At 38.2% G+C, this 27460-nt stretch overlaps 2 protein-coding genes across 9 annotated transcripts in view; one reads left to right on the forward strand and one right to left on the reverse strand.

The window, feature by feature from the left end:
• ZNF569 (zinc finger protein 569) overlaps positions 1-1741 on the reverse strand; it is a 35601-nt gene extending 33860 nt beyond the window's left edge. Inside the window, exon 1 of one of the 2 annotated variants that reach the window (XM_069550395.1) lies at positions 1336-1741. The gene's annotated coding sequence lies outside the window, so the exon portion shown is untranslated. Of the gene's footprint in view, positions 1-1142 lie in introns of both variants that reach the window. The other variant, XM_069550394.1, reaches the window with a different exon arrangement.
• Positions 1280-27460, forward strand: ZNF570 (zinc finger protein 570). 7 transcript variants are annotated; one of them, XM_070289290.1, is made up of 7 exons: positions 1475-1747; positions 2702-2775; positions 4901-5036; positions 7049-7175; positions 7492-7587; positions 21628-21767; positions 25274-27460. In XM_070289290.1, exon 7 carries the CDS (start codon positions 25285-25287, stop codon positions 26626-26628), a length of 1344 nt encoding a protein of 447 aa, XP_070145391.1. In that variant the 5' UTR covers positions 1475-1747; positions 2702-2775; positions 4901-5036; positions 7049-7175; positions 7492-7587; positions 21628-21767; positions 25274-25284; the 3' UTR covers positions 26629-27460. The 7 variants fall into 7 exon arrangements, with proteins under 7 accessions (XP_070145389.1, XP_069406589.1, XP_069406590.1 ...); XM_070289288.1 differs by lacking the exon at positions 21628-21767 and having other exon boundaries at positions 1280-1747; XM_069550489.1 differs by lacking the exon at positions 4901-5036 and having other exon boundaries at positions 1411-1747.

The raw sequence follows: 27460 nt of genomic DNA on the forward strand, positions 1-27460 counted from the left end.
CATTACTTTACCAACAAAGGTCCGTCTAGTCAAAGCTATGGTTTTTCCAGTAGTCGTGTATGGACGTGAGATTTGGACTATAAAGAAAGATGAGCGCTGAAGAATTGATGCTTTTGAACTGTGCTGTTGGAAAAGACTCATGGGAGTCCCTTGGATTGCAAGGAGATCCAACCAGTCCATCCTAAAGGAGATCAGTCCTGAATATTCATTGGAAGGACTGATGCTGAAGGTGAAACTCCAGTACTTTGGCCACCTGATGGGAAGAACTGACTCATTGGAAAAGACCCTGATGCTGGGAAAGATTGAAGGCGGGAGGAGAAGGGGACCACAGAAGATGAGATAGGTGGATGGCATCACCGACACAATAGACATGAGTTTGAGTAGGCTCTGGGAGTTGGTGATGGACAGGGAGGCCTGCCTTGCTGCAGTCTGTGCGGTCCAAAAGAGTAGGACATGACTGAGCAACTGAACTGAACTGAGGGGAACTGGGATCCCACATCCGTGGGGCAATGGGGCCCCTGCACTGCAGCTGCTGAGCCCTTGCCGCAGCAAAGACCTAGCAGGGCCAAAAAAAGTAAAAACCTTAAAATACAAACACTGTTGTTTTAAGCAGGTATAGAGGCAGATTAAGGAGCCCTGGTGGCTCTGACTGCAATTCTGTAAAGAGTCTGCCTGCAATGCAGGAGACCCAGGTTCAATCCCTGGGTTGGGAAGTTCCCCTGGAGAAGGGAATGGCAACCCACTCCAGTATTCTTGCCTCGAGAATTCCATGGATAGAGGAACTTGGCAGGCTACAGTCCATTGGGTCTCAAAGACTGGGACACGACTGAGCGACTGACACAACAACAACAACAAAGGAGCCATGAAGTGTCGTGGGGAGGAGTGTAATCAGGTTAAGTCCTCATGAGTTAACATTTGTATCTGAATGTAGGGAGTAAAGAAACTTTGAAGATACCCGACAGAGGAGCCGTTTTAGGAAGAGGGGTCACATTCACATCCACCATCACTAAATCACAAACTCAGGAATCATATGCAAAAGATGACACTCTCTACCCTGACCTCTCCCCTCCTGTCTTCAGGGCAAACCATTCCCTGAGAAAGAACGCCCTGGGGAAGGAGCGACTGGATGAAGCACAACGTACCTGCGCATTCCATTTCCAACTGCCCCATACACACTTTCTTCAGGTCCCCCAGCTCAAACAGAGGAACTCACTTCTGCATTTTGTGCAGACGCGCGTGCACTAGAGCGCGCCCACTTCGCTCCCTCCCTCCCCGCCCTGAGCCTAACAAGCGGTTTGTAATTCTCCGACGCGTAGCTAAGGAAGGTGGACCGACCCCTTATGTCTGCGCCCTTCAATCTCGACCGTTTAGGGTGACGCTCGACGCAGTCTCTGTGGTGGACCCAGCCTCAGAGCTGAGAGGAATCGATCGAGACGTGCAGGCTCCTCCTCCAAGTCCAGGGAGAGGTCTGCTTGGCAAAAGCCTGGGCAGAGGAGGTGGTGGTACAAACTCCCAGGGCAGTTGAACTCCAGAGCGCTGAGGCTTCTTCTGGTCAGGACTACATTTCCCAGTGGCCCCCGCGAGCACTGGGCCCGTTGCCCCTTTGTGTCCTCCGGAGGCCGAGTCGCCTCTTTCCGGGCTCGCGGAGGCTGGGTTCCATCAGATTCAGGCCAGGACGTGGGCCCGAGGGGAGGTTACGCGAGCCTTCCGGGCTGGGACCTGGTCTTCCGGCAGTTCGGTTCTGCAGGTAGGAAGGAAGTGGGTCACCCGGACGTTGGCCCCCTGGCTTTCTGTGTGACTCTTCGTGTGAGACGGTGGTTGTTACCTTACGGTGTGTGAGCCTGTCACCCGCGGTGCCTGTACACATCATATCTATGTGACTGTGTGTGCGAGTGAGCGATGGTTGGTGCCACAGAGAGTGAGACTGAGTTGAGGCAGAAGGATAGTTTCTGCCTCTCTTGTTCCTCTGTCCTCGGCCTCTTTGTGACTGGAGTGTGTGAGTGAGACCATCGCAGTATTTGCGACTAGGGGCTATGGGTGAGGGTGACGGTGAAACTGCCGGTACCCATGGCTGCTGTGATCTGTGCAAGATGGTGGTTGGCGCTGTAGTTTATCTGTGAGTGTGTGTGTGTGTGTGTGTGTGTGTTTAGGAGCAGGGGGACCGAATGAGACTCTTCTGCCACCAATATCTATTAAAGCTGGCCAGGTGATGCCAGTGTGTCACCAGATTTTAGAACCCGCTGACCTAGGAATTCCCTGTCGGTCCTGTGGTTAGGACTAGGTGCTCTCACTGCCCTGGCCAGGGTTCAATCCCTGGTCAGGGAACTAAGATCTCCCAAACCGCGCAGTGGTGGGGAGACAGAATCACCACTGGAGAGGAGAAGGAAAGTGGAGTCAGAAAGACCTTTATTTGATCTTAATGCTGTTATTTATTAGCTGTGTCTTTATGCAAATGGTTGCATCACTTGGAGTTTTTAACTGTAAAATCTGAAACATTTCTTGTTTAAATAATGAATTAGGAAGTGATTTGGGCACAGGTTAAATTGTTTGCATGCAGATTCCTAGGTCTCCATTATGCTTTCTAGTGGAGGGAAGGGTGCAACAGAGGAATGAAAAGCAGAAAAATTCTCAGCTGATGATTGTGGATGCCGCAAGGAAAGCCTAGTTTCTCATGTTCTCTTCCCCATCTCACTCATCTAAGGACATTGCCATTCCCCAGGAAAGAGTCAAGGGAAGTAAAGAATGGCTGTTGGACTTCTTAAAGCCATGTACCAGGTGAGTTGGTGTGGTGTTTTTTTTTTTTCCTGAAGTATTTTCCTCCTTTTTGAAAACAGGCGGACATTAATTTTCCTTCTGCTGAAACTTCTGGGTGACCAATCATGTCACTTTTTAAAACTCTCCAGTGGATTCCCACCTCATTCTGGACAAATGATGAAGTCTTTGCCTTGACCTGCAAGGCCCTACATAATCTGGTCCCTGGCTATCCCTGTGACCTCATCTAATTTTTCTCACTCTGTATTTCACTCACTCAGTTGCAGCCACAGTAACTTCTTTGCAGTGAACTGAGTACATTCTGGACTCATCGCCTTGCACTTACTGTTCCCTCTGCCTAAAATTCTGTTCCCCTAGAAACAGAATAACTTCTTCATTCTAGTCTCCATCCAGATGTTCATTCATTCCACAAACTTTTTACTAAGTACCTGTTACCTAAGAGGGCTTAGTCCTTCTTTGCTGCTCTATCTACACTCACTCCTTTGTTGATTGCACCCTGTCTTATGGCTTTACATACCATCTATATGCCAACAACTACCAAACTATATGCAGCCCAGAACTCTCTCCAGAAATCCAGACTCATGTATCCAGCTATCCACTCAGCATCTTCATTTGATTGTGGAATGAATACCTCAAATTCAGATTTCTCAAACTGAGTGAAATGAGCCATTGGAAGTTCTGGAGCATAGGAATGGCATGATCTGATTCCCATTTAATAGGATCACTCTGGCTGCTATTGAAAAGAAACTGAATGGGACAAGGATAGAAACAGGAAAACCAATTAGAAACTTCTTACATACTTTGCATCTAAGATGTTCAAGCTAAAAGTCTTCCATCAGGAAGTTGTTTGTCCTACCTTCAAAATATATCTAGAACCTGACCTCTTTTTACTACCACCAGTTTCTATTCTGATGTAAACTATCATTCCTCACCTGGATTGTTGCTATGCTCTCTTAACTTGTCCCTCTACTTCCACTCTTACTGTCTTTAGTCTGTTTTCAAAAGAGCAGCCACAGTGTTCCTGTTACACATCACATTATGTCATTCCTCTTCAGAACAGGGAGAGAAATGATGAAAAGTAGAGACCACTCTTTCATATAGTTTAGCTGTAAGGAAACAAGAGAAATAGGTGGTAGGAATATAGGAGGAAAAACTATAGTCAAAAAGGTTTTTTAAGGACAGGTATGTGTCTGTGGGCTGATTTAAAGATGCAGCAGAAAGGGAAATTGAAGATGAAGAGGAGAGAGGAGGGAATTGCTGGAAGACTGTGCTTGAGTAGCTGAGAGGATTTGAGGTCTAGGATCAAATGGAAGGGTTGACCTTTGCTAGGTAAGTGGGCTGTTCATTTACAGTAATAGGATCAAGTTAGAGTATATGGGCCAGGAACTTTCCTGGTGGTCCAGTGGTTAAGACTTTGCCTTCCAATGCAGGGGGTATGGATTCCATCCCTGATTGGGGAGCTAAGATCCCACATGCCTTGCAGCCATAAAACCAACACATAAAACAGAAGTAGTAACAAATTCAATAAACATTAAAAAAAAAGAGAGATTTAAAAAACAGAATGTATGGCCCACATACAAGTAAATGTATAGATGTTGTGGGAATTTGTGGAGATCCTCTTAAAATGGCTTTTTTTTTTTTTAACCCAGTGAAACAAAGCAAGATATTTAGCTGAGAGTAAGGATGGAGGAGAGGGAAGAAAATATCAAATGGTCATTTGGGAGGGTAGGGGAAATGAATGGACTAGAGAATTGTATCATGGAGGTAGACAGAAATGTATTATTGCGGTTCACTTGAAGTTAGTGATCATGAATTTTAAATGAGACCAATTAGAATTATTTCTCTAAAAAAATTAAGGTGTGCAGGGTACAGAAACCAAGTATGCTCAGTGATAGCTGTGGCCCAGATGAGTATAGTTAAGTGAAAAGGGGGCAGAGAAGTTGAGAGGATATGCCTGGGTGTGATTATAACAAATGGTTGTTCTCGGATGTGAGGGTATGTGGGAATGAAGAGCAGTGAAAATGTAAAATTAATGATTTGTAGGTTCTAGTGGGGTCAAAGGATGATCCTAATTAGGGTATGCATACTAAGTCACTTCAGTCCTGTCCTACTCTTTGCGACCCCATAGACTATAGCCCACCAGGCTCCTCTGTCCATGGGATTCTCCTGGCAAGAATACTGGAGTGGATTACCATGCCTTCCTCCAGGGGATCTTCCCAACCGAGGGCTTGAACCCATGTCTCTTCTGTCTCCTGCATTGGCAGGTGGGTTCTTTACCACTAGTGCCACTGGGAAGCCCATCCTAATTAGGGTACCAGGGTGGGAAAATTGCACTATAAGAGGTAAAAGTGAGAGTAGAAGAATTGAGATTAGGGGGGGTTTGGTACTGATAATGACAAGGTCTAGGGTATGATCATGAAAGTGACTGTAGAAGTGTGGAGGACAAGCTTATTGGAGAAGGTGGGGTGAGAGAACTGAGAGGCCAGGTTGTTGGAAGGGTTATTTATATGAATATTGAAGTGACCAAAGATTATGTATAATGGGAGCAGCATTGGAGAAAGTGACAGTGAGACAAGATACTAAAGTGTTCAAGGAATGACAGAGAATTGGTATCTACCAGAAACTGATAGATAATTAAAAGAAGGGATCGTACACAGCTACAGCCTGATTTCAGGAGATGGAAAACTAGGTATATTTTAGGGAAGAGGGTGGGACAGTGGTCTGAAAGCAAGTATAAGGAGCTAAGAGGTCACTTACCTCAGCTCCATGTGCTGTAGTACAAGGGATGTGAGAAATAAGTCAGTCAGTACATGACAAGGCCTCAGGGGAAGTTGTCTTCTCTGCTGAGAATGATGTGTCTGTAAGGCAAAAAGTCAAGGGAACTGTTTCTTCAGATGGGTTTGATTATAATTATGAATGGATTTTGAAACCAAGTATTTGGTTAGAGGTCAAATATTTTCAGAGGTTCTTTGTTAGAGGTCAGATATTTGAAGGTTAGGATTTAAGCTCCTTGTATTGACACTGTAATTATTTTCATTGACTGTATAAATGAAGGACTCAGTGAAGAATGTGTATATCATATATAAAAAATTTATGTGTTTATTATACATAGCTATGTAAGCTAAGGAAAACATTTTTGGAAGCATGTATATGACCAAACCAAACAGGAACATTTCTGCAGTATATTAGGGATGTTATTGCAAAGAGTCAGACATGACTGAACTACTGAACTGAACTGAACTGAACTGATTGCTAGGTCAAAGAGGGAGAGATTCACAAACTACTTCATTAAGAAAAAAAGTTACTGAGTGTTGAAAAACACTTTAAGAATACTTAATTTTCTTGCTCAGTCACTAAGTTGTGTCCAACTCTTTGTGACCCCATGGGCTGCAGCATACCAGGCTTCTCTGTCCTTCACTACCTCCCAGAGTTTGCTCAAACTTTATTTTGCAGAGAGAATTTTTTAAACTACGACAAAATTGAATAAAATGCCCAATAAAATAATCTTCTTGGTTTGTCAGATTCACCTCTTCTAATTTTGTAAAAAAAAAACCAAACAAACAGAAAATAATTTACATGTGTGTATGTATCCCCACACACAAACACATTATGTATATTAGTTTTCATTAGATGGTCACATTATGGAAACCTGGAATCCAGATGAATCATAGCATAACTCCAAGTTTTTAAGAACTTTGCTTAGCCACTATAGGCCAAAATACTATTATGAATGGAAGACTCATTTCTTCACACAAAATTTTAAGTATTCTGGATTAAAGTATTTGCATTTTAATGGAATTGATTTGTTTTGCTTGGTATAATACAATTCTGGGAGATACAGTAAGCACTTTATGGTCTCATTTTACATCCTCTTACAGCTTCTTGACTTTTGCAAAACATTCACTCATTAATTCAGTTTATTCAGCAAATAGTTAAATAAGCCTCATTGTGTCAGATACTGTTCTGTAACTGGGATATAGCAGTGACCAAAACGAAAACATACTCTGCCCTCATAGACTTTATATTTTAGTGGAGGTGGGGAGCAGACAATAAATAACAGAATAATTAAGTACCATGGAGAAAAATAAGCAGGGTCAGGGGAATAGGGAACTAGGATAAGAACACTGCTGTTTTTATACAGAATGATCTGAGAAGTACAAAAGCCCTAGGGGGAACATTCTCCACATCTGAAGGTGTATCTGGGAGCCCCGTGTACCTGGGGCAGAATGAATGAGGTGAGTATGGGAAGAGAAAAGGTTATTTCATTTCATTTCAGGAGTTGGTGACCTTCAGAGATGTGGCTGTAGACTTCTCCCAAGAGGAGTGGGATTACCTAAATCCTTCTCAAAGGCATCTGTACAGTAATGTGATGCTGGAGAACTACAGGATCTTGGTATCACTGGGTAAGAATGTCTTGTAAAACTGAGCTTCTACTCATAAGGGTATCATTGTGATTTTGGGGGTTAGCATCTGTAGTGTTTGGCTTAATGTCTGCTGCCTGTGCCAAAGTAACAGGTTAATATTTGTGAGTTGGCGGTGAAGGGGTCTGTTATTAATCTGTGTTGGAAGTTTCAGTTTCCCTGTCCGTTGTATGCATGTCCTCATCACATTTTTCTCTGGCTTACTGTAAGCCCCCTCTTCCCCAATGATCAAATAACTGGATGTGAGTTCTCAGATATCTACAGCATGACCAAATTTGGTTTCTTTTCATATACGCAGGACTTTGCTTTTCTAAACCAAGTGTGATATTATTGTTGGAACAAGGGAAGGAGCCCTGGATGGCGAAGAGGGAGATGACAAAAGACTTGTGCTCAGGTGAGTGAAGAGGAAATAGGCACACAAAAACCTTTGCAGGGTACAGCCCAGCTTGACTCAAAGGTAGCACCTCTTCACTCTGCTGTTGGCATGTTCCTCTCAAATGTTCTAGGTCTTAGTAGAAACTTGAGTCCTTTGAGGTTGTTCTCCGAAAGCTGATATTCTGAACTGTCTCTCCTTGCCCACTTTACCCCCTCTTCTCTGAGTCTCCTTCCTTTTCTAGTTTCATAAGCATCTTCCAGCCTTTCTGTTCTGTTTTGTTTTAATTTTGGCTGAGCTGGGTCTTTGTTGCAGCACACATGCTTTCTCTAGTTTCGGCTCAAGAGCTTCTCTTGTTGCAGTGCAAAGGCTTCTCATTGCGGTATGCAGGTTCCTCTTGTTTCAGAGCATGGGCCCAGTAGCTGTGGTGCTTAGTTGCTCCTCAGCCTATGGGATCTTTGCATCCACTGAATTGGAATGCAGATTCTTAACCACTTGGCCACGAGGGAAGTCCCCTCTTCCAGTCTTTACCAAGCTCAGGTGCACAAGCCTCCCGCAGCCCTGTGTCTGGCTCTCCATCTTCTGTCTGCGTGAAATTTCAAAATAAAGCTTTCAACATCCAAAGGAAAAAAAAAAGAAAGAATCTTTTCCTAATCTGATGACCTTTTGAGCTCTATGCACAGCTGTAACACCAAGGTAAAGTTCAAACCCTGACACCTACATGAAGTGAAAATTTGAGCAACTGACTTAATCCCTCTGTGCCTTTGTTTTCTCATCTGTAAACTAGGATAATATTTTTAAAGTGCTTTCAACAGTTCCTATCTCATATTATGAGCTCAAAAGCTGTTAGCTACTAGTATTATAATATTGGTAATTTATCTGTGAATGCCTCATTTTTCTCTTAATGGTCAGTTCATTCATTCTTTTAATCAAGGTTATTGAATTTGTACTTTAAACAGAGTACTTGCAAGATGCTAAGGTGATATACAAAAATGTAAAAAATCAAATAACTGATAAGCTTGTAGAAGAAATACAATATAGCTGTAAACAGCATACATAAAAAGAAAGCTGACATAAAGGAAGCTCAGAGAGAGGTGAGAGAGGAATCTGGTTAATTGAGAAGATAGTCTTTAACAAAAACACAAGTTAGAAGCTAGAAAACATCTAAGAGAGAAGAGGTTAAGAGTTCAGCTTTGTGATGTAGGAATGATTTTCATACAGACATAGGATGCATTCAGGTAAAATGGAAGACTAAAATTCAGAAGAAAATTAGGGTCTCTGTAAATATCTCTGTCAACACTACTCCCCATCTCATTCCACCCCCATCTCAACTACCTCTCCTCAAATTTTATGTTCTTGTTCAAGTTTCTAAGAAAAAATTTTGATGTGGAACTGTAGTGTCAAAGAAGACATGGCTAAATTTTATTAATTATTATTGTTAAATAAATTATACACACATAAATATATATTGGCCTAAATATGTAGTTTAATAATATAACAAAAAAATGTACCTACTTCTTAAGAAATAGAAGATTATCAGTGCCATTTTAGGCCTTTGAGGGTCCCTTCTTAGTGATGTATCACTCCCTACTTTTAGCCCATCCCTACCCCTCACTAGAGTAACCATTATCCTACAACTTTGCTTATCATTTCTTGACTTTTCTTTGTAGTTTTGCGACATATATCCCTAAGCAAAATATTTATATTTGCATATTTTCAATTTTCTGATGAAAATGGAAATACATTGTGCTGGTAATTCTGACTTTTTCACCTCAAAATTATATTCCTCAGATTCACCTATATTGATTTTAGTCACTATTTTTCATTGAATTTTTTTTCCTGGTGAAATATAATATATTCCACTGTGAAAATCTTAATTTATCCACTGAAGGGCATTTGAATTGTTTCAGTCTTCTGTTATTATAAATGTTACTGCTATGAACCTTATTACGTGTGACTGATGGTGCACATATGCTGGAGTTCATGTAGAGAATATAGCCAGGAATTTATTGCATAATGCTATTTTACTTTCCAGATTACTTGTACTAACTTACATTTGTAATAGCTGTGTGTGAGAGTATTCATTGCTCCAGACTGAGAATTAACAAATTTAAAATTTTTTGCAAATTTGACATATGTGAAATATTTACTTATACTTGTCATCTGAATTTCCTTGATTACTAAAAAATATTTGGGATCTTTTTATATTTATAAAAGGCTATTTTGACTTCCTCTTGCTGGCGACGGAATGAAACACCAACACTGCAGAGTGGTTTAAATCTTTATATTTTAACACTTGCTTCTTACAGCTGCTTTATTTTATATCCCTTGCACAACAACCTACAGGGCAAGCTGCCAAGCACTATGATTCAAAGACTATACAGTGCGCAGGCGCAGGGCGAGATAACCTTTACCTTGACTTATTTACTGCAGCTAAGACTTTGTTTTGGGGAACTTCCTTATCAACTTAGAATCCGTTTTGTCCCAAGGTCTGTTCCTTTTGAGGAATCAGAGAAACATCCTTGTGTGCAAGCAATGTTTTTTTCCCATGGGAACAAACAGGATTTTTAGCTGAACATCTCGTTTGCAAGAATGTTTAGCCCTGGTTGAGAGTCTCGTTTGCAAGCACTTCTCAACCTTCTTTATACCTTGTTCCCTACATCTCCCCCTTTCTTTTCTTGTAGATGCTGAATAAGCGCTTGAATACGCAAAGTTTTTTTTTTTTCAATTGTTTCCCTTTTTGCCAGCACCGGTAGACTAAAAAAGCAATAAAACATAAAGCAACAATTAACAAAGTATTTACAAAGGATGTTGTTAACAATGTAGATATATGCCCTAAAGGATTAAGGTTATCTAATCCTTCTTGAAGACTTTTTAGTATATCAGAACCAAGAGTATCAGGCAGCGTCTTACTAAAAGTTGACAATATAATTTGTTCTAATTCCATAATTTCAGCAGTTAAATTTTGGTGTCCCACTAAAGACCTTTTCACCTTTTCCCAACCCTCACTCATATTAAAGGGAACAGGGGTTACACATAGGTGAGATGAGTTTTAATCACATTTTAACACACTCTTTGTAGCTAACACAGTCACTTGATCTCTTAACCAGGAAACAGTGTGTTGTAAATTTAATACATCAGTAGCCAATTGAGAGTCCAAATCATGCTGTTGTTGCCACAATAAATGAGCATCTTTATGCCATTTTCTGACAAAATCAGCAGTCTGTATGCTTTGATGCAAAGCAAGACCTGCTACAGTTGCTGTTGCTGTTACTGAAGCCACAGTGAGAATTGATGAGATGACAATGCCAAGCATTTTTTGAGATCGATGGAGAAGAGTTTGTACAGCATTTACAAGATGAGTGACAGCAAAAGAGTCCGACCAAAGTCGAGTAAGATTAACAGGCAACCAAAGTTCAGTCCGTGCTTTTACAATGACCAAAGAATAATTACTGGAATGGACCATCTTGTTTTTAACATTTTTTCACCAAGAACGATTTATACATTGAGTCAAGTTACAATCAGAACATGATATAACTCCCAAAATTTTATTTTAAATCCATTGCCCATACAGTAAAGAATAAGGAAATTTTACACATGCTATAGCAGAGTAAGATTTATTAATATGCAAATGAACTTGAAATGGCCCCTTAGGATCATTAATATTTAAAGTAAAGTTTTTTGTCCATATAGTAAGGTCACCTGAGATTGCCCATAATTTTTATATATCTCTTTGTAATTGAGGGTGTCCATCCATTTGTAATTGAGGTGGAGCCAATGCAAAATGTTGTCATATTACAGTTTTATTTTTTTGAGATAATGGTCCGGGGAGAGAAGAATGAGCTCGAATATGAGTAAAAAAGACAGGGTTAGTTTGCCTAATTAATAATTGTTGAACCTGAAAAAATAATTTATCAATATTAGTTTTTAAAGTTACCGGTAGAGTGGCTTCAGGAAGATAAATACATGAAAAGACTGCATATTTAGAATCAGAAACAATATTAATAGGAATATCAAAAAAATCCTGTAATGCCAAACAAATGGCCCAAAGTTTAGCAGGCTGCACAGAAGAAAAGGAATGTGGAACAACTTTAGAAGTAGTATCAGTCCAATAGCCAGCAGTATTTTTATTGGCATCTGTAAAAATAGGTTTTTTTTCAACTGGAATATTAGATATAGGAGATTTACAAACCATTGATGTATGTCGAAGAAAATCTATCATTTTAGATTGAGGATATTGATTAGAAAAAGTCTCTGAATAAGATGCAAGAGCTATTTGCCAATTTTTATTAAACTATAAGCAATTAGAAATTTGGGTGGAAGTAAGTTGAGTAATAATTGTTTGAGGGTCACTTCTAATTAACTGAGTAATATGGCCTCGACCTTTTAAAATAAGGAAAGCAATTTTATCTATATAAGTAGTAAGCCTTTTTGTATAGTTATTGGGTAAAAATACCCACTCAATCAACCCTGCAGATTGAGCAATAACTCTAGTAGGAGAATAGGGAGTATGGAACACTATGAAATATATAGGTTGATCCTGTTGTAGATAAGTAAGAAACCCTTTATTTAACCGTTGCTCTACAAAGTGTAATTCTTCTTTTGCTTGAGAAGTAAGAGATCGAGGACTGTTAAGAGCAGTATCACCCTCTAAAGTAGAAAATAAATGACGCAATTGATGTGTAGGAATCCCTAACATGGGACATAACCAGTTAATATCACCCAAAAGCTTTTGAAAATCATTAAGAGTTTTCAAATTATCTCGTCTAATTTGGACTTTTTGAGGTTTTATTTTTTGTAGTTTTAAAATAGCACCTAAATATGAAATAGGAAATTCAGTTTGAATTTTTTTAGGAGCAATTTGAAGATTAAAATCACTTAAAGTTTTTTTTACATGAATAAAAAATTTATCTTGTTTTTTTTTTACTAGGAGCTGTCAATAGAAGATCATCCATATAATGATAGAGAAGACAATTAGAAAATTGTTGTCTCACAGTAATAAGAGCACGATTAACAAACTCCTGACAAAGTGTAGGGCTATTAATCATTTTTTGAGGCAACGCTGTCCATTGATAACGTTTTACGGGCTGCCCATGATTATACACTGGAATAGTAAAAGCAAATTTATTTTCATCTTTTATTTGCAAAGGAATATTAAAAAAAACAATCTTTTAAATCTAAAACCATCAAAGATCAATCCTGTGGAATCAAAGCAGGAGAAGGGAGACCTAATTGTAAAGCTCCCATAGGTTCTATATGTTTGTTAACTTTCCTTAAATCAGTCAACATTTTCTATTTACCAGATTTTTTTTTAATGACAAAAACAGGAGAATTCTAAGGAGACGTAGAAGGTTTAATATGGCCAGATTGAAGCTGTTCTTTTACTAATTGTTTTAAAGCCTCGAGCTTTACTTTTGGAAATGGCCACTGCTCAACCCATTTAGGGACATCAGTTAACCATTTTAATGGGAGAGCTCGAGGAATCTGAGCAGTGGCTACAAGTTTTTTGACGAGATGGTGAGCGTTGTTTTTAAAGAAAATAAAAGATCTCTTTTTCAGATATTAATAGGTATATTAACAATGTAAAAAGAAATACTTTTTTTTTATTAGACAATTGGCATGACAAAGGTTGAGCGCTTTTTCACACATCTGCTATTGATCCTAAGCCTGTTAAAACAAGAGGAATTTTTTTTTTTTTCAGTCATTAGGCCACTGTTGGAGAGAAATAACCGAAACATCTGCTCTTGTATCTACTAATCCTTCAAACTGTTTACCTTTAATAATCAGTGACATTAAAGGACGAGAGTCATTAATAAGCATTTTTTAAAATATACTTTTTTTCGTACTTCCAAAACCATTGACTTTTTCTCCCTACCTCAGCCTTGTTGGCAGCTACCAGAAATAGGGATGCATAAGGTGGTGCAGAAGGGTTAACAGCCTTGGAAGTTTGCTTTTTATTTAATAAAACCTTTTAAAAGGCAGCAGTCATTGCCTCTACAGAATCTGAATCCTCCCCAGAACTCACATCTCTATCTGGCTCAGTGAATGAATCTGTACTATCATCTGGAGGTTTGGGCGGAGGCCGAGGTGAAGCCCCCTCCTCAAGATAACATGAGGCGGCCTCACTATTAGCAGCCATTAATTTTAAAGCCTGCATTATAGCGCTATATAGAGTCCACAGTCTTAAAGGAATCACATTTTCTTTTTGATGTTGCCTTTTTAACTCTGTTTGCACTACTTTCCATTTCTTTAAATTTAGCTGTACTTCTGTTTGATATTGAAACCAATAACAATGCTGCTCTATAAGACAGAATAACTCACTCAAGCGGCGAGTAGACGTTTTAATTTCTATAGAATGCAGGAGCCCCTTAACCAGCTCCATATATTGTGACTTTAAAGATGGGGAATTTTCCATAGTTTCTTTTTTTCTTATTTTTTTAATTTTTTTGAAAGTCCCCCTTTTAGCGTTTTGCTCTCGGGTGTTTACCCTTTTGGATTTTTATTTATTTATTTTTTTTTTCGAAAGTCCCCCTTTCAGCCTTTTGTTTCGGGGTGTTTACCCTTTTGGATTTTTCTTTTTTTTTTCTTTTTTACTATTTTTTGAAAGTCCCCCTTTTAGCCTTTTGCTCCTGGGTGCTTACCCTTTCTGTTCCGTCGAGCCCCACGTTGGGCGCCAGATGCTGGCGACGGAATGAAACACCAACACTGCAGAGTGGTTTAAATCTTTATATTTTAACACTTGCTTCTTACAGCTGCTTTATTTTATATCCCTTGCACAACAACCTACAGGGCAAGCTGCCAAGCACTATGATTCAAAGACTATACAGTGCGCAGGCACAGGGCGAGATAACCTTTACCTTGACTTATTTACTGCAGCTAAGACTTTATTTTGGGGAACTTCCTTATCAACTTAGAATCCGTTTTGTCCCAAGGTCTGTTCCGTTTGAGGAATCAGAGAAACATCCTTGTGTGCAAGCAATGTTTTTTCCCATGGAAACAAACAAGATTTTTAGCTAAACATCTCGTTTGCAAAAATGTTCAGCTCAGGTTGAGAGTCTCGTTTGCAAGCACTTCTCAACCTTCCTTAAACCTAGTTCCCTACACTGGGCAGAACATCTCGTTTGCAAAAATGTTTAGCCCTGGTTGAGAGTCTCGTTTGCAAGCACTTCTCAACCTTCTTTATACCTTGTTCCCTACACCTCTTCTGTTAAGTGCCAGCTCAGTCCTTTGTTCAGTTTTAGATATATATATTTTTATGAAGTATTGTTGATATACATATATTTCAGGTATACAACATAGTGATTCAGTATTTTTATAGATTATACTTCATTTAAAGTTATTATAAAATATTGACTATCCTCCCTGTGCTATACAATACATCCTTGTTGCTTTTATTTATTTATTTGGCCACACTGTGCAACGAGTAGGATCTTAGTTCCCCAATCAGGGTTCAAACCTGGGCCTATGGCAGTGAAAGCACTAAGTCTTACGCTCCCAGTATGTCATATCTTTATCCATTCATCTGTTAATGAACAGATAGGCTGTTGTAAACAATGCTGCTATGAACACTGAGGTGCTTGTATCTTTTTGAATTGATGTTTTCATTTTCTTTGGATATATACCCAGGAATGGAATAGCTAGATCATACAGTAGTTTTCTGATCATATTTAGTTTTCTGAGGAACCTCTGTACTGTTTTCCACAGTGGCTGTACCAATTTACATCCCTACCAACAGTGTAAGAGGGTTCCATTTTCTTCACATTCTCACCATCATTTGTTATTTCTGGTCTTTTTAATGATGACCATTCTGACAGGTATGAGATGATATCTCATTGTAGTTTTGATTTGTGTAGCCTATGATTTTTGATATTTTAAGAAACCTTTCTGCATTCTGAAGTCGTATGGGTATTCTCAAACTGTCCTCTAAAGATTCTTCTTTACATTTAGTGCCATAGTCTAAAAATTGGTTTTTGAGATTGAAGTATTTAATTTCTACTCCTTATGGAAAACCAAGTGTCCTAGACATTTACTGAAGAAGTGAGCTTTCTTTGCTTATTGTCCTGAATGTTTACCTCTTAATATATCAGGTTATATTGGGTTGGCCAAAATCTTCGTTTGGGTTTTTAGTAAGATGCCACAGAAAACCCAAATGAACTTTTTGGCCAGCATAATAGTATATTTATGAATCTGATTTTGATATCTGTTCCATTCCATTGATTCTGTTTCCTTTCACCAGTACCACACTATCTTTTTTAAAATTTTATTTATTTTTAATTGGAGGATAGTTGCTTCATAGTATTGTGTTGGTTTCTGCCATATATCAGTGTGAATCAGCCATAGGTATACGTATGTCCCCTCTCTCTTAAAAGTACCACACTATCTTAAAAAAATATTTTAATGTAAAAACTGAACATTTGTTAGAGTAAGTGCCTATACCTTCTTTACATTCTTCAGAATTTGCCCTTTGGACATCTCACTGAAGTTTAGGTCAGCGTGTTAGTTTCCACCAGAAAACAACAAAAAGCTATTGGCTTTTGGTTTAAATTTTATTTATTCTACATACTGATTTTGGATTTTTTTTTTCTATTTGTAAACATAGTTTATCTTTCTGTTTACTGAGATTTTTTAATTCTTTCAATGTGTTTTATAATTTTCTCTATAAAGGCCACACACATCTTCTATTAGATTAATTTCTAGACATTTAAATTTTGTTCCTGTGTTAAATGTTCTCTGTGTTTTCAGTTTGTTGCTCATACACAGAAATAAAATTAACTTTTATACTTCGACCTTATATCTAGCAACATTGGAAAACTTGGATTACTATTAATAATTTTTAGATTTCCTTTACTTTTTCTGTGGGTGAGTATGTCTGTAAATAATGGCAGTTTCTTCACTTTAAATTCTTAATCCTTAATTTCTTTTTTCTATTATCCTTAGATCGACAATACAGTATGAATCAAAGTAGTGATGGCAGGTATTTTTATCAATTTCTGGTCTCAATTGAAGTGCTTTGTATATGCTTCAAAGCATATACACTGAAGTGTAAGTCACTTCAGTCATGTCTGACTCTTTTCAACCTTATGAACTGTAAGCCCACGAGGCTCCTCTGTCCATGGGGATTCTCCAGGCAAGAATACTGGAGTAGGTTGCCATGCCGTCCTCCAAGGGATCTTCCCGACCCAGGGATTGAACTCACGTCTGCTGCATTGGCAGGCAGGTTCTTTACCACTGTGCCACCTAGGCTGTAATATTTTGTTATTAATAATTCTGATGTTTAAAGGTTTCTGGTAGATACCCTTTCATTACCATTTGTTAAGAGTTTTGATTGTAGAAAGCTTTTGAATTTCAGTAAATGTTTTTCTATATCTGTAGGTGATTAGATGATGTTTTCTTTTTATGTAGTGAATTATATTTTTAGTGTTGAACCAATCTTGTATTCCTGAGACAGACCTATCTTTATCTTTTCCATTCATAGCTAGTTGCTATGTGCCAATATTTTCTTTAGGTTTTTTGCATCTGTGTTTGTCAGTGAGATTGGCCTTCAATTTTCCTTTTGTGTATTCCTCGTCAGATCTTAGAATCAAAGTTGTCCTAATCTCATAAAAATATTTTTCTTCCTTAGAAGATTTTGGGTAAAATAAAAAATGTTTGTTTTTGGATGTCTGTTCATCTTGGCCTGGGATTTTTTATGTACGAAAAGAATTTAATGATTCAATTTCTGTTATAAGAAGCTATTTTTTATTTCTCCTATAGTTGTGGAGTTACAGTATTTTTCTAAAGATTTATACTTCTCATGTAAGTTTTTAAATTTATTAAAGCTATTATTTTCTCTTATCTAAAGTTGGTAGTATATGTAATCATCCGAGAAGACAATGGCACCCCACTCTAGTACTCTTGCCTGGAAAATCCCATGGACAGAGGAGCCTGGTAGGCTGCAGTCCGTGGGGTCGCTGAGTTGGACACGACTGAGCGACTTCACTTTCACTTTTCACTTTCATGCCTTGGAGAAGGAAATGGCAACCCATTCCAGTGCCATCTATGGGGTTGCACAGAGTTGGACACGACTGAAGCGACTTAGTAGCAGCAGCAGCAGTATATGTAATCATGACCTATTTTTCCTTCTAAAAAGAGAGAAACAAATCTTTCAATTTATTAATGTTTTCAGGCATTTTTTACCTTACTGATTATCTCTAATTTATCTTTAAATTTTTGTCAGGTAGGTCTCCTCTATTTTATTCCTCCTACATTTTTATGCTATTTTCTCTCTTTTAAAATATTTATTAAAATTTTGTTTCTTTTTGGTTGTGCTCGGCCTTTGTTGTTGCATGCAGCCTTTTTCTAATTGGGGTGAGTGGGGGCTACTCTTCATCTTTGTGCCTATAGGCTCCTTGTTGTGGTGGCTTCTCTTGTTGTGGAGCACAGGCTCTAGGCACACAGTAGTTGGAGTATGTGGGCTCAGTGTTCGGGCTTGTGGGCCTTAGAACGCACTGGCTTCAGTCGTTGTGGTGTGTGGGCTCGGTAGTTGCAGCTCACAGTCTCTAGAGCACTGGCTCAGTAGTTGTGGCACACAGGCTTAGTTGCTCCGAGCCATGTGGAATCCTTCCAGACCAGGGATCAAACCCATGTCCTCTGTATTGGTAGGCAGATTCAAATCCACTATACTACCAGGGTCGTCTTTTTTTTTTTTTTTTGCTTTTAAATTTAGATAATTCAGTGTTTTTGAGGCTTTCTCTTTTCTAAGCATTTAAGACTATGTTAGGAATATAGTCCACGTTTTGATATGTAGTCTTTTTGTTATCATGTATGTCTTAGCATTTTCTAATTTCCACTAATTTTTTTGTCTTGACCATGAATTATTTGGAAGCTTTAAGTTCCAAATTTAAGTTTTTGTTTTAACTACATTACAGGTGGAGGATACGGTCTGTTTAATATGCATGCTTTAAAGTACTTTGAAGCCTATTTTATGTCTGCTGCTACTGCTGAGTCACTTCAGTCATGTCTGACTCTGTGTGACTCCATAGACGGCAGCCACCAGGCTCCCCCGTCCCTGGGATTCTCCAGGCAAGAACAGGAGTGGGTTGCCATTTCCTTCTCCAAAGCATGAAAGTGAAAAGTGAAAGTGAAGTTGCTCAGTCGTGTCCGACTCTTAGCGACCCCATGGACTGCAGCCTACCAGGCTCCTCCGTCCGTGGGATTTTCTAGGCAAAGTACTGGAGTGGGGTGCCACTGCCTTCTCTCTAGGGAGTAAATTTTGATAAACTATGTGTTCTGGAAAATGTCTGCTGCTTGTGTAGTACAGCATTTGATATATGTTCATTGGATTAAGCTCATTAACTGTGCTGGTCAATTCTTCTGAGTCTACTGATTTTATAAAAAAATCTCCTTGAGCAGTATTATGAAAGTGTTTTATAATATGTTTTGGGGATTATCTTTCTGGTAATCCCAGAAAGATTATCTTTTGGTGAGTTGTTCTATTATTATTACTCTTTAGTGATGATTCTTCCCTTAACTATTTAGCTTGATAGAACTTTATAAAGGCCTTCTCTTGTTACTATTTCTTTAGTGTAGTTTTCTTCACTTCTTTACTCTCTTACTTTCTATGTGTTTCTTTTGTGAACAGTATATAGCTAAACATTTTTTTGTCCAGTCTCATAATCTAATTGTGTTATTGTTGAGTTTTAGCAGTTCTTTATGTATTCTGAATATTAACCTCTTTTCAGATACATAATTGGCAAATATTTTCTCCCACAATGTCTGTGGGTTGCCTTTCACTCTGTTGATTTTGTCCTTTATGCACAGTAAGTCTTTAATTTTCATGAAGTTCAGTTTGTCTACTTTGTTCTTTTATTACTTATACTTTTGATATCATAACCAATAAATAATTGCTAAATATAATGTCATGAAGATTTTTCCCTATGTTTCCTTCTAAGAGTATTTTAGTTTTAAGTTTTAGGTTAAGTCTTTTATCCATTTTGGGTTAATTTTTATGTGTGGTGTAACAACTTCTTTGTTTTGCATGTGGATATTTAATTTTTCTAGCATCATTTATTGAAAAGCCTGTCCTTTTCCCCATGGAAAGGTCTTGGCACACTCATCAAAAATCATTTGACAATATATATAAGGATTTATTTCTGAGCTATTTGCTACACACACACACACACACACACATATATATCTTTGTCACATCACAATGTTTTGTGTACTGTAGCTTTGTAATATGTTTTAAAATCAGGAAATGTGATACCTCTAACTACCTTCTTCCTTTTCAAGATTCTTTTGACTATTCAAGACTCCTTTAAGATTACGTATGAATTTTAGGATGATTTTTCTATTTCTGGAGAAATCACTGGGATTTTGATAGGTATTGCATTGAATCTGTAGATAGCTTTGGATAGTATGGACATCTTAACAGTATTAACTTCTAATCCATGAACACAGGATGTCTCCATTTATTTACAGTTATCTTTTCATTTCTTTTACCAATGTTTTATAGTTTTCATTGTATAAGTCTTTCACCTTGATTAATTCTGAAGTATTTTATTCTTTCTGTTGCTGTGGTAAATGGAGTTGTTTCCTTAAGTTTCTTTTCAGATTGTTCATTGTTAATGTATAGAAATGTAATTGATTGGTATGTGTTGATTTTGTATTCTGACTCTGTGCTGAGTTTGTTGTAACAAGTGTTTTTCTTTTGTGGAGTGTTAAGAATGTCTGTGTGTAAGATCATGTTGTCTACAAACAGAAATAATTTTATTTCCTCTTTTCTAATTTCAGTGCTTTTTATTTGCTTTTCTTGCCTAATTGCTCTGACTGGAGTCATTTCTGACCTCAGTTGAATTTCTCTTTTTTATTAGTCAGTCTAAAGGTTCATCAGTTTTTGTTGATCTTACTGAAAAACAAACTCTTGGTTTAATTGATCTTTTCTGTTGCTTTTTAACTTTTCTGTTTGGTTTATCTCTGCTTGAATCTTTATTATTTTTTCTTCTTTCTTCTACATTTGGTTTAATTTGCTCTTTTTCTAGTTTGTTAATATTTATTTGATATTTTTCTTCTTTTGTGATGTAAACCTGCATAGCTATAACTATTTCTGATACATCCCATAAATTTTGGTATGTTGCACTTTTATTTTCATTTGTTGTAAAATATTTTTAAATTCCTCTTTGATTTCTTCTTTGACCCATTGATTGTGTAAATGTGTGCTGTTTAATTTCCATGTATTTGTGGATTTTCCAGTTTTTATGTTGCTATTGATTTATAGTTTCAGTCCATTATGATTAAAAAAGATACTTGGTATGATTTCAATCTTTGAAAATTTAAAGTCACAATATTTTTGTTTTGGCCATACAGTTTGGCTCACAGGATCTTAGTTCCCCAACCAGGGATTGAACCTAGACCCATGGCAGTGAAAAGTGCTAACCTCTGGACCACCAGGGAATTTCCTCAAAAAAAGAAAAAAAATCTTGCAAAGAGTTTGCCAAACTGTAAAATCTGAGAGGACAGCATTCTACAAGGTTGTGCTTATTTCAGACACCAGCTGCAAGTTGGGGCATCCTTGGGGCCACCCTCATTTCTGACCAGCTGGCTGCACATTTGAGAATGCCTCCAGTCACCCTCAGGTTTGATAATTGACTAGAATGACTCACAGAACTCAAGCATATTATTATGATTACACTTTTACTGTAACAAAGACTGAAAATCAGAATTAGCCAAAAGGAGAGGCACCAAAGGTGGAAGGCTGGGAGAGTTGCAGATGTAAGGTTTCTATTGTCATAAGAGCCCATCGGGTATCTCAGTATTCGAAAGAATATTACCAGCCAGGGAAGCTCTCTTGAGCTTCAGTGTCTAGAGTTTTTTGTATTTTGTGGGGGAGGGGGGTGGGCAGGGCGGCAGGGGGAGGTTAGTTTTGTTTTGTTTCAGTATGTAGACATGACTGAGTGAATCATTACCCAATGTGACTCAATCTCCAAGCCTTTCTTCCTTTCCCAAAAGTCAGACTGATATGGTGGCTCAAAGCTCCAACTCTCTGATCATATGGTTGGTCTTTCCAACATGGTTTGCCTCCAGCCTGAGTCATCTCCTTAGCAAAAACTACCTAAGGAGTCATCATGCTGCTGCTGCTGCTGCTAAGTCGCTTCAGTCGTGTCCGACTCTGCGACTCCATACACGGCAGCCCACCAAGCTCCCCCGTCCCTGGGATTCACCAGGTAAGAACACTGGAGTGGGTTGCCATTTCCTTCTCTAGCGCATGAAAGTGAAAAGTGAAAGTGGAGTTGCTCAGTCGTGTCTGACTGTGTGCAGCCCCATGGACTGCAGTCTACCAGGCTCCTCTGTCCATGGGATTTTCCAGGCAAGAGTACTGGAGTGGGGTGCCATTGCCTTCTCCAAGGAGTCATCATGAGTCACCTTATTAGTGTTAACTATCAGGTGTAGTCCAAGAGGCTCACCATGAATAACCAAAGACTTCCTTCCAGGAGTTCAGATGACTTAGAGGTTACCTCTTTGGAAACAGGGACAAAGGCCTGCCACATTCTTTATTGCATAGTTCTTTTAAGAAATCACAGTAGGCTCTGACTGTAATTGAATGAACATAATAGGTAAATTTGATGAGACTTTGTGGCTTTACCATGTTGGTTCCTCATATATAAAAAGCAAGGTGTGCATCTTCTCCGTTTATTCAGTTTTTAGGGGGCAATCCCTTATTAGAATTGTAAAGTTTTTTTCCTTATGCTTTCTTCTATTGCTTTTTAAAATTGATTCTAAAATTGCAAGATAATATTCTTATTTGAAAAAAGAAGCATAAATAGTATAGTACTTTCCCACATAGCTTCTATGTTCTATTATGTGCCTTTTATTTATCTATGTGGTGTTTTGCAAGTCCTGATGTATCAGTTCAGTTCAGTTCAGTCGCTTAGTCGTGTCCAGCTCTTTGCGACCCTATGAATCGCAGCACGCCAGGCCTCCCTGTCCATCACCAACTCCCGGAGTTTACTCAGACTCACATCCATCGAGTCAGTGATGCCATCCAGCCATCTCATCCTCTGTCGTCCCCTTCTCCTCCTACCCCCAATCCCTCCCAGCGTCAGAGTCTTTTCCAATCCCATGGACACAGGAGCCTAGCAGGCTACAGTTCATAGAGTTGCAAAAAGTTGGACACAACTTCCCAATGTATACTTTATATATAAAGAAAGATAATTCTTATTAATGGTTACTGTTATTAGCCATTATTTTATTAATTATTTTCATGACATTTCTTTCTTTTTATCTGCTGTATTTGGTTTCCAAGATTGTAGTTCCCTGACCAGGGATTGAACCCGACCCTCCACAGTGAAAGCATGGAGTCCTAACCCCTGGACAGCCAGAGAATTCCCTTTGTGTCATTTCTTAATAATATATTCCAAACTGTGTATGTTATTTTAAAAGTGTATTGTATTCTTTTTTGGTATAAATCATTGAACAAGTTGATTTTTATTATAACCTTTAATATCATGTGGTATTAATGTTCTCACCTCTGGTTTTTTCTTGCTTACATTTGCCCTTCTTAATATCTTTTGGTTTTTCCTCTTATCCTGAATATCTTTATGTTGGAGTGCTCTGGGGTTTATTCCTTTGCTCCTTTCTCTTATATATATGCTCATTCTCTTGATAATATAGTCTTGTGAAATACCATCTATATGCTGGCAACTCCCAATTCAAAAATCTCAAGTCTAGACTTCTTTTTATTTTGAGGTACAGTTGATTTAGTATGGGCTTCCCTGGTGATTCCAGGATAAAGAACCTGCCTGCCAATGCAAGAGACATGGTTTTGATCCCTGGGTTGGGAAGATCCCCTGGAAGAGGAAATGGCAACCCACTCCAGTATTCTTGCCTGGGAAATCCCATGGACACAGGAGCCTAGCAGGCTACAGTTCGTAGAGTTGCAAAAAGTTGGACACAACTTAGCAACTGAGCATGCACTCATAGTTGATGATTTAGTGTATTATATTAGTTTAAGGTATACAACATAGTGATTCAAAAGTTTTATAAATTATACTCCATTTATAGTAATTATAAAACACTGTCTATATTCTCTGCTCTGTACAATATATTCTTGTAGCTTATTTTATGCATAGCAGTTTGTACCTCTAAATCCTCTGCCCCTATCTTGCATCCCCCTGTGTCCCTCTCCTTACTAGTTTGTTCTCTGTCAGCAGTGTGGGAGGGTTCACTGGCCAATGTTGATAACTGTTCCATCCTTCCATTGTTCAAACCATAAACTTGGAAGGCATGTTTATCTTATCTCTTTCTGTTACATTCTATATCCAATCTGTAAGGATATCTTCTTGGCCTTTCCAAGAGGAAAAATTGAATAGAATCTGACCACCTCTTTATATCTTCATTGATATCTCTCTGGTCTAAATAATTATTATTTCTCACATTGATTGCTACAGTAGTAGGTCCCTTTTCTTCCCTTCTTGCTCTCTACCTTCCAGTAATTTCATTAAACTGTAACTAGATGTCACTTCTGTACTCATACCACTTCATTGGCTCATACCACTCATACTACTCATACCACTTCAGTGGCTCTCCATCTCACTCAGAGTAAAAGCCAAGTTCCTTAAGAAGCCTATAAAGCTTAAATAATCTTAATTATCCTTTACCTCTGACTTCTTCTCAGCCCTCTCTAGCCACATTGACCTTTTTGTTATTCCTCAGACAAACCAAACATGCCTTTGCTTTTAGGCTGTTTCTTCTATCCAGAATGTTCTTTCTCTGAATGTCTAAGTGACTAACTTTTACTTTCTTCAATTCTTTGCTTCAGTGTTAACTTATTAATGATTCCCTCCTTTGACTTCACCATCACTCCTGATCTCTCTTATCCTGTTTTTCTTTTTCCATAGCACTCAGTACCTTCTAACATACAATAAAATTTACTTATTTAGCATTTATTTCTGGTCTCCCCAAGAGTGTAAGATCCATGAAGGTAAGGATCTTCATTTCTTTCTGAAATGAAACTGCAAGCATATAGAATAGTATCTGGCACAAGGTTCAGTGAATGTTCTTGAAAGAAGTAACTGTAAGAATGGAGATTATTTCAGTTCCTGTATTATTCATACATGTATAAAATTATAACCAGGTCCAACCACCTACACAAATCCTTATTGACCTATGATTTACTGTATTGATTTCCTTATAATTCTAATCATTCCTCCTCAAGTTTGTCGTTGTGGTTCAGCCACTCGGTCGTGACACCATGGACAACAGCACGTCAGACCTCCCTGTCCTCATTGTCTCCTGGAATTTGCTCAGACTCATGTCCATTGAGTCAGTGATGCCATCCAACCATCTCATCCTCTGTTGCCCCCTTCTCCTCATGCCCTCTATCTTTCCCAATATCAGGGTCTTTTCCAGTGAGTTGACTCTTAGTGGCCAAAGTGTTGGACCTTCCAGTATCAGTCTTTCCAATGAATATTCAGGGTTGATTTCCTTTAGGACTGACTGGTTTGACCTCCTTGCAGTCGAAGGGACTTTGAAAAGTCTTCTCCACTCTTCCCCTCCAGTTACTCCATGACTTATTTTCAGTTATTGTTTTTGCACTCTTCAGAACTACAAAAACCAGTGTTCTTATGGGTCTTATTTGCTGTTAAATGCACATCCTTTATAGATGCACTTTTATAAATGTACCTTCTTGTACTTAATAGAGGAGAATTCTTTTATTATTATTATTTTTCAGACTGGGAATCTATGTGTGAGACTGAAGAATTAACCCCAAAGCAGGACATTTATGAACCACAATCATCTCAGAAGGTAATAGAAAAACTTACAAGCTATGGCCTTGAGTACTCCAGTTTGAAAGAAGAATGGAAATGTGAGGGTCATCTTGAAGGGCAACCAATGAATCAGAAAGCATGTTTCAAGGTAGAGACAATCACTCATGAAGAAGCCCCTGTTGATGAAAGAGGACAAGAATATAACAAAACTTGGAGAAGTTTCCATCCCAACACACTACTTCATACACAACAGATAATCCCCAAAGAGGAGAAAGTATATAAACATAACACACATAAAAGCTTTAAAAAAAAATTAATTGCCATTAAGCCCAAGAGTATCTATACAGAGAAGAAACTTTTGAAATGTAATGACTGTGAAAAAGTCTTCAGCCAGAGCTCATCCCTTACTCTTCATCAAAGAATTCATACTGGAGAGAAACCCTATAAATGTGTAGAATGTGGGAAGGCATTCAGCCAGAGATCAAATCTTGTTCAACATCAGAGGATTCATACTGGAGAAAAACCTTATGAGTGTAAGGAATGTAGGAAAGCCTTCAGTCAGAATGCACACCTTGTTCAACACCTGAGAGTTCATACTGGAGAAAAACCTTATGAATGCAAGGTGTGTAGGAAAGCCTTCAGCCAGTTTGCTTACCTTGCTCAACATCAGAGAGTCCATACTGGAGAGAAACCCTATGAATGTATTGAATGTGGGAAAGCATTTAGCAATAGATCATCTATTGCTCAACACCAGAGAGTTCATACTGGTGAGAAACCTTATGAATGTAATGTCTGCGGGAAAGCATTTAGCCTTCGTGCATACCTTACTGTACATCAGAGAATACATACCGGAGAGAGACCCTATGAATGTAAGGAATGTGGGAAGGCTTTCAGCCAGAATTCACACCTTGCTCAACATCAGAGAATTCATACTGGAGAAAAACCTTATAAATGTCAGCAATGTAGGAAAGCATTCAGCCAGATTGCCTACCTTGCTCAACATCAGAGAGTTCATACTGGAGAGAAACCCTATGAATGTATTAAATGTGGGAAGGCTTTTAGCAATGATTCATCCCTTACTCAACATCAGAGAGTTCATACTGGAGAGAAGCCTTATGAATGCAATGTTTGTGGAAAGGCTTTTAGTTACTGTGGATCCCTTGCCCAACACCAGAGAATTCATACTGGAGAGAGACCCTATGAATGTAAGGAATGCAAGAAAACTTTCAGGCAGCATGCACACCTTGCTCATCATCAGAGAATCCATCTTGGGGAGTCACTCTCACCACCCAATCCAGTCAATCACCAAGTCCTGTAGGCTATTTCATAAATACTTTTGGAATTTATACTCAATTTTCTCTATCCCTAATATTGCCATCCCAGTTTAAGACTCATCTCACATGGATCACTCTATAGCTGTCTCTTTTTTAAAATTTTTAAATTATCAAAGTATGATAACACATTTACAGGAGACTTGGAAAATACAAAACAAAGTTATATAGTTCCACTATATATTACAGTTATTTTTTAAAATAGATAAATTAAGATTTTTTGTTGGAGTTTCAATATCAAACTCTCAAAAATTAATAGAGTGAATAGGCAGAAAAGTGGAAGGATATAGTAGAATAGAAAAGCACTATTTATGAACCAATTCAACATAATTAAGATTTATATAATTTTCACACAACAGTAGGATATAAGTTCTATTGAAGTTCCCATAGACTATAAACCAAGAGACTCTGTAACATATCCAGGGATGTAAAATGAGGTGCAAAAGTTTCATGGTCTAAAAGTATTGAAATCATACAGAGTCTGTTCTTTTTTATCACGGTGGAATTATGTTAGGAATCAATATGAAAAGATATTTGAAAATAACCTACACATTTTCAAGTGCAATGTGACATTTACCAAGAGAGATCTTTGACTTAGCCATCAAAAGCCTCGATGAAGTTAAAAGACTGGAAAAACACAGAGGGTGATTGCACAGAAGAAAGCATGTAAATGAGAAATTAATATCAAAATTAGAAATTAATATCAAGGATACTTTAAAAAAACATGTATTTGGAAATTAAATGTCCACTTTTAAATGATGTGTGTATCTCAGAAACCATAACAATGAAAATTAGAAAATATTTGTAACAGAATAAAAA

Source organism: Ovis canadensis, chromosome 14, assembly GCF_042477335.2.
Source record: "Ovis canadensis isolate MfBH-ARS-UI-01 breed Bighorn chromosome 14, ARS-UI_OviCan_v2, whole genome shotgun sequence".
In the NCBI taxonomy this organism is placed as follows: domain Eukaryota; kingdom Metazoa; phylum Chordata; class Mammalia; order Artiodactyla; family Bovidae; genus Ovis; species Ovis canadensis.

Coding starts and splice junctions, on each gene's coding strand:
- ZNF570 (XM_069550488.1), top strand. CDS start 2,743: ATGGCTGTTGGACTTCTTAAAGCCATGTACCAG. Junction 7,176..7,491: donor CAGGATCTTGGTATCACTGG/GTAAGAATGTCT, acceptor TCATATACGCAG/GACTTTGCTTTTCTAAACCA. Junction 7,588..25,273: donor GACAAAAGACTTGTGCTCAG/GTGAGTGAAGAG, acceptor ATTATTTTTCAG/ACTGGGAATCTATGTGTGAG.